This window comes from Bos indicus, chromosome 1, assembly GCF_029378745.1.
Source record: "Bos indicus isolate NIAB-ARS_2022 breed Sahiwal x Tharparkar chromosome 1, NIAB-ARS_B.indTharparkar_mat_pri_1.0, whole genome shotgun sequence".
Classification (NCBI taxonomy): Eukaryota; Metazoa; Chordata; class Mammalia; order Artiodactyla; family Bovidae; genus Bos; species Bos indicus.
In genome coordinates, this window is record NC_091760.1 from 25766278 (window position 1) to 25780582 (window position 14305).

Here is a 14305-nt window from a genome sequence, read left to right on the forward strand (position 1 = left end):
CGACTTAGCAGCAGCAGCAATGGGACTGGATGCCTTGATCTTAGTTTTCAGAATGTTGAGTTTTAAGCCAACTTTTTCACTCTCCTCTTTCACTTTCATCAAGAGGCTCTTTAGTTCTTCTTCACTTTCTGCCATAAGTGTGTTGTCATCTGCATATCTGAGGTTATTGATATTTCTCCTGGCAATCTTGTTTCCAGCTTGTGCTTCATCCAGCCTGGCATTTCACATCATGTACTGTGCATATATGGAGAAGGCAATGGCTCCAGTACTCTTGCCTGGAGAATCCCATGGGCGGAGGAGCCTGGTAGGCTGCAGTCCATGGCGTCGCTAGGAGTCGGACACGACTGAGCGACTTCACTTTCACTTTTCACTTTCATGCATTGGAGAAGGAAATGGTAACCCACTCCAGTGTTCTTACCTGGAGGATCCCAGGGACAGGGGAGCCTGGTCGGCTGGCGTCTATGGGGTCGCTCAGAGTCAGACATGACTGAAGTGACTTAGCAGGCACTGTGCATATGAGTTAAATAAGCAGGGTACTGGGATAGAAAGTTGTGAAACTTTTACACTACAGATTCTCTTCTTTGAATGAAATCTGTGATCTCCAGTATATAAAACATTTTTTTTAATGCCATCATTTTAGAGTAATTAATTTTTTCAGGTCATATTGCACTTATATAATCAAAGAAATGAGAATATGAATGTAACCAATGATATTTTCTAATATACAAAAATTTTATTTGTAACACGTATTAAAGTGTGCCTGATACTAAAATGTAAAAGACATTTCAGAAGAGATATTCCTATCACACTGTATAGGGCTTCTGAAACAATGTCTTCAGTCTGCAACTCATTGAGGTAGAAGATTATTTAGATACCCTCAACAAGAGATGAAAACTGAAAATCAGAATGTCATCACACTCTGTATAAAACCTCTCAGTGACTGTCCATCACCCATAGGCAAAATTCCAAGCTCTTTCTCAGGGCTGATGAAGCACTTCGTGATCTAGCACAACCCACCTCATCTATAACCAACCTTCTTTACTTGCCAATCCTTACCAGTTAGAAAACTGAGTGTTTTGAATACTTTATATTTTCCCTTCCTCTGGGCCCACTCAGCTGTTGCTTAGAGTATCTCCATTTCTGATGGTCAGCATAGCCCTGCCCAGCCCCCAGGCTGGTTTCACCCTCCCTGCTCTCTTCGTTTAACACTTGGTATCTTTGGTTATTTGCTTCTTATCAGCCTGCCCCACTGGATTGTATGCTCTATACAAAGATCCAGTTGCCTGACAGATGGTTGTCAAACAAAAGGATGATAAATTCAGGAGTTTTCTAGACTTTATTGTTTAGATCTGTTTTAGTTTAGCAGCAAAACTGAGCAAAAAAATACATAATTTTCCAGTTCCCTCTGTCCCCGTACATTCACAGCCTTTGCCAGTATCAACATCTCCTACCAAAGTGGTACGTTTGGTAAACTGATAAAACTCTATTGCCACGTAATTATCACCCAACAGTCATGGTTTATGTTACAGTTCACTCTTGGTGTTGTACACTCCGTGTGCAGATGTACAAAGAACAGTTGGATGAAGGTGTAACAGCATGTATACCATCATTGCAGTATGGTGCAGCATAGACTCACTGTTATGAAAACCCTCTGTGCCCAGTCTGTTTACCCCTCCCTCCCCTTGACCTCTGGCAACCACTGATCTTTTTACTGTTTTCATAGTTTTGCTTTTTCTAAAATATCATATAGTTGGAATCATAAAGTATATAGTCGTTTCAGATTTACTTCTTTCACTTGATAATATGCATTTAATTTTCTTCCATGTCTTACTGTGCATGGCTTAATAGTACATTTCTTTTTAGCACTGAATAATATTCCACTATCTGGATATGCCATGAGTTATATATTCATTCACCTCTTGTAAGATATCTTTGTTGCTTCCAGGTTTTCAGCAATTATAAATAAAGCATCCATGCATAGTTTCTTGATAAATACATTTTCAAACAGGATAAGTAGGAAGACACTCAAGTAAAGCTATTCAAAAATCATCTGGACATTTACTAATTACTGGTTTGTAAGGGACATCAAGACTAGATATATACATTTGTAATATTCATTCTATTTTGGATTTCTTTAACCTAGATAATCTTCTATATGCTGGATACAGTAGTAGGTGCTGGAAATGCAAAGTTGAGAATTACGAAGTTCTTGAGTTAGGATCTCACAAAATAAGTGGGGGAAAAGAGACATGAAACAAATAATTTCAGTATAATATGGAGATTGCACAGTCTAAGTATTATCAAGTTGTAATCAGTTCCTTATGATGGGGACAGAGAAGGCTCACAGAACTAAAGACATTTGAATTGAACCTTGAAGGAGAAGCAGGAACTCACAGTCAGATGATTTGAGATTAGTTATATACAGACCCAGAGATTTGAAAAAATTATTGAGTAGGCTGGTGTTGGAAAATAATGGGAAATTAAACTAAAATAATAGGCTCATGAGATGGGGAAGTGTCTTTTAATCCCCACTAATGAGTTTGAACTTTTCTTACATGAGCAATATCACTGAATAATTTAAGCATAGGTGTGATGTGAATGAAGATTTTAGAAATGTAATCCAATTGCCTATATGGAAGGTAGAATGGAAGGGATGAAGATGACACCCCAGGAGCCAGGAAATCTAATGGACTGGTTCACATCAGAAGGAGACTGATTTATGATCATGGGCGTAGAGGTGAAGTGTAGAATATAGACTTGGGAGATATTGTAGAGGTTGACTTTATAGAACAGTTACATCTAATATTATTTTTATTAGATATAAGTATAAAATAAAATTTCTTATTTTACCCTTAAGTGTTCTTTTTAAAGTACATTGAGATCTGTCTGATATATGAAAATAATAGCACTATGGGTAAGGTGTAAACAGAAATGCTGCTGATTTTGTGTCACAAGTAAAACATTTTGGGTTGATTTTCCATATTCCCCAGCCAGAATCCCTAAAACATGGTATATTTAGAAATTGTTATTTTTCTTTTTAATATATATTTTATAGGATTAGGTTTTCAACTTCTGTTTTATAGATTTCAGATGTTGAGATACATGACATCAGTTTCTAATGAAAAAATTAAGAAAATTAGGATAGTTGAAAAGTTATTGAATGTATTTTGTAACACAAAGTCTTAATGATTGACATGTCACATGGAATGGAAGGTTGGCATGGACCTAGACTGAGTAAATAAAATTATCAAACTTCTTAGATAAATATTGGCATTTTCTTTTGGTGTACAAGGATGCACAAGAGAAGAAAGTAGTTAAATCTCCAAGCACCAAGTTCATTAATTGCCCATAATTAACAATTTTTTTTTCATGTGAATACCTTTGTTGGGAAATGATTGCCTTTTGTAACTGTGGGGTAACAATTAGCTAATAAGACCTTTTAAGAATAAATTGAGATTTTGAGATAACAGATGGACGTATGATTAGAAATTAAGATAATGTCTAATAATTTACTATAGGTGATTTACTATAATAGTGCCAACAACGAGAAATCAGGCAGAAGTAAACTGAGAGAACATCTTAGATGTTCCTGTGGTTGCCATTCATGGCCAGTGTGCCTGTGTGTGAATGCCTATGTGTGATGCGTTCTCTTTTTTTTTCATTTAATTTCAGCTACGACAGTGATAGCTGGTGCCCACCATTACCAGTTCAAACTTACTTACACCAGGGTATGGAGGATGAACTGGAAGAAGATGACGATCGTGTCCCAACACCTCCTGTCCGAGGCGTGGCTTCTTCCCCTGCTATTTCTTTTGGCCAGCAGTCCACGGCAACTCTGACTCCCTCCCCACGGGAAGAGATGCAGCCCATGCTGCAAGCTCACCTGGACGAGTTGACAAGGGCCTATCAGTTTGATATAGCAAAGCAAACATGGTAATTGTCCTTATCAGTTCAGGGGACCCATGCTTTCAACACACATAGAGGGGAAGCGTTCTTGAACATTAAATTCACTAGAGAGTCTCACTGAACTCTGCAGCTGGAGTTAGAAATGCTTTGGTACAACTCTGTAATCATCTCCATAAGGAAATTGACTGAATAAATGTTAAATAATTTGACCAGAGTCACACAACTGATTAGAGTGAACTGGAGCAAGAATTCAGGATCTGCAGAATTTCAGGCTCAAGTGCTTTTGGCTACGCCAGAATCTTTTTTAATGTACAGTTAGCTTCAATTAGCTTCTTCTTGAACTCACTTCCAGCATCATAATGAAGGACTCTTTTTAGAGTCTTCAAAGTGCCTGTGATTAGTTCTGTATGTGGTTGTGAATATGTAAATGTAAGCTTCTGCAAATCACATATGGTCAGTGTCAGTTATTAAAAGACCTTTTCTGGGTTGAATTAAATTAGACAGAAAAAAGCAACAAAATTAGTACAGTACATGCATCCCTAGAAAGCCCTTAGAATACACTGTGTGAGTGTATCTGTTCAGTTACTCATGTCCGACTCTTTGTGGCCCCATGGACTGTAGCCCTCAGGGCTGTTCTGTCCATGGAATTTTCCAGACAAGAATACTAGAGTGGGTTGCCTACTCCAGAAGATCTTCCCAACCTAGAGATGGAACCCATGTCTCTTCTGTCTCCTGCCTTGGCAGGCAGATTCTTTATCACTTGCTCCACCTAGGAAGCCCTTAGAGTAATGTCTTACAAATACAAATTCCTTGTTTTCCTAATAGATTTGTAAACTTTCATAAGATATAGATGACTGTCTACTTATGTATCCTATGAAAATGCAAGAATAGTGGGATCAACTCTCACAATTTTGTACAGTTATTTTTTATTTACTCTCCCTTTTCCGAAATAATAACATATGAGTTTGACTCTTGAAAATGAAATCTCAGTGACATCTGATTATCTCAGTGACATACCTCTGATTATGTACACACTCATTGATTTGTGTCCTGTGTTTGAAGTTAAATTTTCACAAAATACCATTAGCTTCTTTTTCAATAGTTTTATTAGTTACTGAGATAAGCTCATAATGAGATAAATCTTATTCTAAGTGTTAACTATTTTTTTCTAAATATATAACTAAATATACCAAGAGATACTAAAACCCAGAATATCACTTAAAGCTTATTACAAACATAGATTCTTAGAACCAGAAGTTCTTGAACGTTTTCTCAATCATCAGATGTTTTTTCAAAGGTCAAAGACAATTTACTCTTAAAAAGTATTATTTTTCATCAGCCTGCTTTATAAAACACTATTAAAGCTGAAGCCAGCTGCTTTAAGAGACAAAGAATTTCCTTCAGGTTAATTAAATGAAACCCTGAAGCTTAATCATTTAAAGCACAGATTCAAAAAAATAAATAAATAAATAAAATAAAATAAAAAATAAAGCACAGATTCTAGCTCAGGGGTTATCAACTCTGCCTGCATTTTGGAATCATCTGGAAAACCTGGATGTATAGCCCTCACCCCACATTCTGATTGCTTGGTCTGGCATTTGACTAGTGTCAGCCAAGGTTGGATCATGGCCGCTCCTTACTAGCTTCGTGACAACAGGCAACTTGCTTAACACTTCTGTGCTTCAGTCCTCCATTTGTAAATGGCAATGATAATTCATAGTAACTGACTCATCCACAAACTGAGAGAGCGGTCCCTCCAAGACCACCCTCACTTCTAACGTTATGTACAAGGTTGGAGAGTCCCCAAGATTATCCCCAGGTTTAAGAATTCACTAGCAGGGGCCACAGAACTCACTGAAAACTATAATTTCCAAAGTTATAGTTTATTATAATGAAAAGATATAAATTAAAATCAGCCAAGAGAAGAAATGCATGGGAAACAACTAGGAAATTCCAAAGTCAGGTTTCCTGTTGGTCCTTTCCCAGGTTAGTCGTGGAAAGGATAATGTCCCAGCGTGACAATATGGGTGGAGTATTGTCAACCAGGGAAGTTCACATGAGCCTTGAGTTTCAGAGTCTTTACTGGGGGTCTGTCTCCCAAATGAACTCCAGGAGTTGGTGATGGACAGGGAGGCCTGGCGTGCTGCAATTCATGGGGTCACAGAGTCAGACACGACTGAGTGGCTGAACTGAACTGAACTGAACTCCCAAATGTGGTTGACTATCAGCATGGCTGATCCAATTTCTGACCCTTCCTGAAGGTGGAGCTGATATTGTATGACTCCAAGTCCCCATCATAGGTCATATTGTTAGACTTTCTGGAAGAGCCTCCAGCCTCCAGGTAAACAAAGACATTTTATCAGATGGGACATTCTAGAGCTTAGAGATTACCTCTTAGGAGTTCAAGGCAGATGTTTCAGTTCTCTTTGGGCAAGGTCAAATTCTTTATTTCACATCTTAGTTTTTGGAGGAAGTAGTGAGTTTATTAGAGAAGGCAATGGCACCCCACTCCAGTACTGTTCCCTGGAAAATCCCATGGATAGAGGAGCCTGGTGGGCTGCAGTCCATGGGGTCACTAAGAGTCAGGCATGACTGAGTGACTTCCCTTTGACTTTTCACTTTCATGCATTGGAGAAGGAAATGGCAACCCACTCCAGTGTTCTTGGCTAGAGAATCCCAGGGATGGGAGAGCCTGGCGGGCTGCCATCTATGGGGTCACACAGAGTAGGACTCGACAGAAGTGACTTAGGAAGCGACTTAGCAGTAGCAGCAGCAGTAAGTTTATACTTGTATAGTACTTAGTATCCAGCCACTCCATAGCTGTTACTATTCAGATGGCATGGGTTTTCACCTGGAGTTGTTCACTGCTCAGTTGTCTGAGTTGTCTTTCCACTCTTGGTGAGTGCTCCATAGTCACTTGCTGAAGGAGTGAACAGTTCATCTCCACCTGTCCCAGGTATCCACAGAGCTGACTGCTTCTCTCTCTGAGTGTGCTTCCATTCAGTCCAACCATGCCACCGAATGTCACACTGACTCCCCATATAGGAGGTCCAAGGATCTCATGGACAGAAGGTTCCATGTGCTTGCACAGCAGCTTACCCTACCGAAATGGCAGTGCCTCCATCTGGGCTGCACAGGATGTCACAGGAGGAATATTTTCAAATAATAATTCTGGGCTTTCCCTCCAAGGACTCTGTTCAAATTGACCCATGAAGTGCACAACACACTTATAAATATTACATACCCTTAATTGCAGTGGTCTTGAATGCTTTTTTCTTTTTCTTTTTTTTTTTTGGCTATTCCCCATAGCTTGCGGGATCTTAGCTCCCTGACCAGGGATTGAACTCAGGCCCTCAGCAGTGAAAATGCTGAGTCCAAACTGCTGAAACAGCAAGGACTTGCCACTGGTGGTCTTTTAAGCAACTTGTATCAAGGCCAAAAAAAAAAAGTTGTCTAAACATATGCCATATTCCCTCTTTAATGACAGTAACGAATAACAGGCTTGCTTTCCTTCAGCATTTTATGGTTTAGAAAAAAACTCCTGGTAATCACAAAACAAGCCAAGCGGACTCTAGGGTCCAGCTCTGCATTTTGCTAGCCATGTTAGTTGAAACTTAAGTCGCTTAAATTTGAACTAATTTTTTAAATTCTGAAGGAGAGATGGTAATACAAATTCTGTCTACTTCACAAGGTTAGGATTAGAGTTACCCACTTGTTGCAGCTGGTTTGTTTGGCACACCTGATGTTCTAAATGCACAGCACTAAGGTGCCTTTGAGGTACCTTCTGCCTTTGAGGTATTTGAGACTTTGATGGGGCTTCCCAGGTGACACTAGCGGTAAAGAACCTGCCTGCCAATGCAGGAGACATAAAAGATGTGGGTTCCATCCCTGGGTTGGGAAGATCCCCTGGGGGAGGGCATGACAACCCACTCTAGTATTCTTGCCTGGAGAATCCCATGGACAGAGGAGCCTGGCCAGCTACAGTCCATAGGGACGCACAGAGTCAGTCCCAACTGAAGCGACTTAACTGCAGCAGCAGGGTAAAACAGATGCAAAAATAAGTAGCCAGGATACAAAGTAGCCATTCCTCCCCTACACTAGATTAAAGTGGAAACAACTGCCAGCCTGATTCTTGGAAGATCATGCAGGAAGAAGCCTGGTAGAGCAGGGAATGGGCTGGTTGGAGGGAGAGGGTGTTTGCATTCGGTTTTCATGTGATGTCTTTTCTTCATAAGGGTCAGCAGGTGACATGGGTTACACAGGCTTAGTAGAACTTCCACAGGAAACCGGGAACATAATTATGTTCTTTTTGGACAAAAACAAAAAAAAATCAGATTTAAATAAATATTTGTGATGAATATTCCTTTTCTCTTGTGTGATTTATTTGAACAACAACAAAAAAAAAATGCTGGGACTGTGCTTTTTCTCTGTGTATCATCCCATAAATACCCATAGAAGAATGTGCTGATATATATTGTTGTTATGGTTTTGGCAAGTCATATAGGCATAGCTCATTGTCTCTGCTGAAATGTAAAAACAGCACAGTAAGCTCCAAAATTAGTTAAAGGAAAGTGAGAAGACAAAATGAGTTACCATCGCATGCTGTTTAATTCTAATTACAATTTTGTGGAATGCTAATCCATTCTTCTTTTTTTTCTTCCCATTTGAATCCCAGGCATGTTCAAAGCAATAATCAACCTCCGCAGCCCCCGGTTCCACCGTTAGGTTACATGTCTGGAGCCTTGATTTCCGATTTAGAAACAGATGTTCCAGACGACGATGCTGATGATGAAGAGGAAGCTTTAGAAATCCCCAGACCCCTGCGAGCGCTAGAGCAGACACCTGGATCCAGTACGGACAATCTAGAGAGCTCTGTGACAGGTAACGGAACTGATTTTATAGGAATAACTGACCCATTTGTCACATGAAAAATGCCTCGAAAATCAAATACTTTCTTATGTAAGATTTATTCCACTCCATCTATTTCGGTGACATTTTTAATATGTTAATATTAAACACAAAATTCAAAAAGGATTTGGAAATACTTTTGCTTTGCTGCAAAATGATAAGAAAATTCATGAATTTTAAAAAGCTTTAAAGACATGAAAGAAAACTCAATTATATACACGGCTTTCATGAAAAGTTCATTCTACTGGGGAACCAAGTCTATTACATAAAAACCTTGACTTTTAGAAATGATATATTTTGTATATCAGGAGCAATGTATGAAGAGAATACAATCTTAAAACGCTTCTTAGTATTTCACTCTGTAAAATCATTCACTGATGAAAATAACCAAGTCTTCAGAATAAGCCTCTTAAAGGTTGCACAGGTATTATTTTTAGAGTGGGGAAGATGGAAAGCAAGATAAACTATAAATTTATGCATTTCATATTGTTGATCCAAAAATTGCTGCTCTTCCAAGAAATACAGTTATTTTTGAAGTTTACCCCTTTGCCTTTCTCTGGCCTCCTTCACCAAGTGTAAGGCTGCAACTGGTATTCCCCTAGGATGATCCCAGGATTGCATCCTATATCCAAGGATGTAAATTTATCAAATGGTATTGAAAAAAAAACTTAAATCCTAGTGTTTTCACGGTGACTATAGAGAAAAGTAAAAGTTTGGTCCTTTTAGTCAAGTAAATGTCCATTCTTTGATACACACACACAGGGGCCTTTTACCTGACTATAAAGACATACCTGCTACAAATGCTTGCCTCTGTATATCATTGGGTTCTTCAGTAAACCTACCCATTTCTGTATTTACCTTCATGACACCCTTCATTCCTGGAGGCCTTTTACCACAGTTCCATTTAATTCATTTTTTATTCCAACAGCTTCTTAATTCGGACTGATTTTACACTGCATGTTACAGTTCAGAAAAACTGGTGGGAACTACCTTATGACAGTGATGAAGAAGCATGGGTACCGACATGTTTTCCCTGCATGACTTCCTGAATTACACAATGTAATGCACAAACTTCCACTTTTCAGGTTTTCTTTTTTACCTGAGGGCTGTCTGCTTGCCGAGCTAATTAAGATTTAAGAACTCCTGTGATTTGAAATCCAGATCCAGCTGAAGGTGGCAGAGCAAAAGTTTAAATCGTTGAATGCAGAGAGCTAACTTATTAGTGCAATATTATGTTAAGCCCCTTTGCCTGAATTTCTAGCGTAATCTCCTTCAGGGTAAAATTCTGCATATTTTTGCATATCTCAGTAATGATACTGAACTCTTCTTAGTTAGGAATGCAGTAAAAACATTGCAATGATAAAAGTCAGCCATAGCCTATGTAGTTCTTTTATTAAATATAATGTCGAAGTGGATAAATATATCTATAAATCAGGAGAATGTCATTTTGAACTTCTACATACTCACCTACTAATATGTTTTGCTATCCAATGTGACTGTGGTTAAAAACAGTCTGAATTTCCCCTTGAAGCTAATATAACGTTCATTTCAAATGGAAGCTTTTATTGCTAAGAAAAACTTTTATTTTCCTACTTGAAGTCACTGTTTAATCACTACCACATGTAAAACCCTCAGTGTGTTTAGATATGTATTCATGATAAATTTATCCTATGAATAATGTTTCTCCTTAGTAAAAGAAGTTGCACTCTTCACCAAAGAAGCCAAGTAGGAACTCTTTTCTTTCCTTTTTTTTTGGCTTTACAGTAACTTTGTGGGGAAGGTATGATCAAAGATTTCATCTGCTCTCTAACATGAAATTGTAATTTAAGTAAATATGTTAAAAATAAAAGTACATTTAAAAAAAATGATGTGTGTGTACAGAAGTGTGTGTGTGTCTGAAAATCTAGGTAGGGTTTGTGAATATGTGTAAAGTGTGTGTGTGTGTCTATGTAGGAGTGTGTATATGAGCATAAGTAGGATTGTGAGTGTAGCAGAGCATGTGTATACACATACGTGTGTACATGGGGATGGCCCTGAGATGAATGTATGTACAGACCAAATGCTGTAGAAATCATCGTGCTAATGACTATTGCTCTAACGTGTTTATGTTTTCTTCAGACACTCAAGGCTAGCTTAGTGGTGCTAAATGAGGTGGGCAATAAAACAGAAACTATTTCCATTGGGTTTTTATGTTTTTAAGATGGTAAGTGCCCACAGAGAGGATTCTGATTTTACCGTCAGTCACTTTGAGTTCTAAATTTCTGTGTGGTGTGAGTAAATCATTTCTTTCATCTAAATTCTCTATTTTCATTTTCATAAGCATAATGACCATTTTTTTTGTGAACTAGAACTAACAATTATGTTCCAGTCTTTAAATGTTAAAGCCAACGGAAAGGAAAGTCCAATGATAACACAGAGATGGGCTAGTAATTAGCCTATATGTAAAATTATTTATAATTTTACTTCTGAAATATGTTATATTCCAACAGCTGCCACATTAAGGAACATCAGTGGTTAGCCAGGCACAGAGCCTATATTTGTAAAGAAATAAGTATATTATTTTCAGATATTTTCTTAACAACGAATTTATGAGGGACTCTAAAAAGTTTGAAATAATGGTTCGTGGATGGAAAAAGCCAAGAAGAGAGGAAAATATCAGTAATTCTATAGCTCATAATTTTGGTGTCTTAGTCTGGTTGGTTTGTTATAACAAAATATCATAGACTAGATGGCTTAAACAGCAAATATTGGAAAGCTGGGAAGTCCAAGATCAAGATACAGGCAGGCTGGGTTTCTGGCGTGAGCCCTTTTCCTACAGGAAGCCATCTTCTCGCTATGTCCTCACATGGCAGGAGAGCTTGCTAAGGTCCCTAGTCATACCATGATGACCTCACCCTCATGACCTGATCTAAACTTAAATATCTCCGGAAGGCTCCACCTCAAAATGCCATAACATTATGGGTTAAAGCTTCAACATGAATTTTAGGGGGATGTTATCATTCAGTTCATAATACTCAGAAATGGAAAATATATTTGAAAATCTGTTATTTATTTACTTCCACAGCAAATATTTATTGAAAATCTATTCCTTCCAACTGCTTGGCTAGAAATTTAGGTTTGATAATAATAGTAATAATAGCAACTTGCACATACACGACCCTTAGTATGTGCAGGGCACTCTTCTGAACAGTTGGCGGTTTTTGGTATGAGTGGCTTTGTGAGCTAAGAAACTTTCTTACATTTTAAAAGAGTTTTAAGTAAACAAGAAAAAAACATATGAGGAAGACAGCAAAGCCTAAAATATTTAGTATCTAGGACATGACTGAGAGATTAATCCTTGACTTGAGCACCTTATAGAAACACTTCCCAGGTGTCACTAGTGGTAATGAACCTGCCTGCCAGTGCAGGAGATGTAAAAGATGTGGGTTCGATCCCGGGGTCAGGAAGATGCCCTGGAGGAGGGCATGGCAATCCACTCAGTATTCTTGCCTGGGGAATCCCATGGACAGAGGAGCCTGGCGGGCTACAGATCATAAGGTTGTACAGAGTCAGACATGACTGAAGCGACTTAGCATACACACACACCTTATAGAAAAAGTCCACTGATCCCTGTTCTAAGGTTTTACCATATATTAACTCACTTAATTGTCATAATCCTTTATTTATTCTCACTTTATAGATAAGGAAATTGAGGCACAGAGGGGTTTAAAGACTTTTTTAAGCTCACCCACCTGATAAATGGCAGAAAAATATTCAAAATCAATCAGCTTTACTCTAAAGACAAATTATCTTTTTTTTTTTTTTGCTTTTTTATTTTTTAGGAGGCTATTTACTTTACAATATTGTGTTGGTTCTGCCACACATCAACATGAATCCATCACAGGCATACACGTGTTCCCCATCCTGAACCCCACTCCCACCTCCCTCCCCGTACCATCCCTCCAGGTCATCCCCCCAAAAAAAGAAAATGCCTTTTCCCAGGGCGGGGGAAGAAAAAGACAAAAGTGATAAGAATTCAAATAAATTACAAAATTAGTGCCCCTCAAAAAAATAAATAAATAAAGACAAATTATCATGATCTCAAGAGGAAAGTGATTTCCTGGTCTCCTCTCTCGCTTTCTGTGCATGTATACATATATCAATAAATATATATTTATACAAATACAGTGTATTATTTTATCTCTGGAAACAATTTTTACCCCCTATAAACTTAAGATCAAAAATTATAGTTTTTAGATGTAACTTTTATTATTTGTTTTTCTCACATTTAGTTCTATATTCAGTTATACTGACTCAAGCTAACAAAATTCAACTCATCACCACTTTTTGTAGGGAATCACATTTTTATTATTTTCTTTTAACTTTCAGTTTAAACCTATTTGGTTTTAGTAAAGTAGAAAAATGTTTTGATTACAGCACATCACACTCTTTTTTTGCCTAGAAATAAACATACAGGATTGTTTCAGTCTTCAGGAATATGCTTGTACTGCTAAGTCGCATCAGTCATGTCCAACTCTGTGCGACCCCAGAGACAGCAGCCCACCAGGCTCCCCTGTCCCTGGGATTCTCCAGGCAAGAACACTGGAGTGGGTTGCCATTTCCTTCTCCAATGCATAAAAGTGAAAAGTGAAAGTGAAGTCGCTCAGTCGTGTCCATCTCGTGGTGACCCCTTGACTGCAGCCCACCAGGCTCCTCTGTCCCTGGGATTCTCCAGGCAAGAACACTGGAGTGGGATGCCATTGCCTTCTCCAATGCTTGTACTAGTTCTGTCTAAATGCCAAACCCACCACTTGGGGACAGCAGGATAGGAGAAGCCTTTAATACACATTTTTGGTTTTTTTACTTCCATGGTGGGAGTCAAGGGTGAGTGTTCCCTGTATTTAATGACTACCACAGGAATAAAGAAACAAAAGACAGTAAGAGAAAGGGCAGGAGAAAAATGTCCTGAATGTGAAGCCAAGATTCTAACCGCTTCAGTGATCACAAAAATAAGAGTGAGAGTGAGTACTATGATGTGACTTGAATAAAACTTTCCTTAACGGCTAGACCCTACGTAAATAAGTTGGTCGAAAGGAAATCAGGGTTCTATACTTACTGTAGTTTATGTCGTTGGAGATTTTTGCTGCAAGTCTCAAAGCAGATTATTTTGAAAACAAAACCTCACAGCCCCACCGCCTTACTCAACCACACAGCTTTTAAAGAACTGACCACTTAAAAGCATGACCTGATGCTTTGCTTTTGTTGCAAAAACTTCAGGGACATATTTTCACAATGGGAAATTTCAGAGGGAATGCTAAAAATCATTAAATAACTGTCTTAGACAGTCTCCACAGCTCTGATGTAGTTAAAAAGAAATTAAACACAGACTTCAAAAGTTAATAGATAAAAGAGGAATATCATATATTCCACTTTTATCTGAGTAGATCAAATGAGCAGATGTCATAGGTCCCAAGGAAGAGATATTTTTAATTTCTTATTTTGCTTTCTGTCT

General features: G+C 38.3%; 1 protein-coding gene across 17 annotated transcripts in view; it reads left to right on the plus strand.

Moving 5' to 3' along the window:
- The window catches only part of ROBO2 (roundabout guidance receptor 2), a 1473778-nt gene that overhangs the window by 1437090 nt on the left and 22383 nt on the right, over positions 1 to 14305 (plus strand). For 16 of the 17 annotated variants that reach the window (XM_070789313.1, XM_070789256.1, XM_070789396.1 and 13 more), the window contains 2 exons: positions 3673 to 3933; positions 8582 to 8787. In XM_070789313.1, coding sequence (XP_070645414.1) covers positions 3673 to 3933; positions 8582 to 8787 — 467 coding nt within the window. Of the gene's footprint in view, positions 1 to 3672; positions 3934 to 8581; positions 8788 to 9742; positions 10907 to 14305 lie in introns of those variants that run through there. The other variant, XM_070790104.1, reaches the window with a different exon arrangement.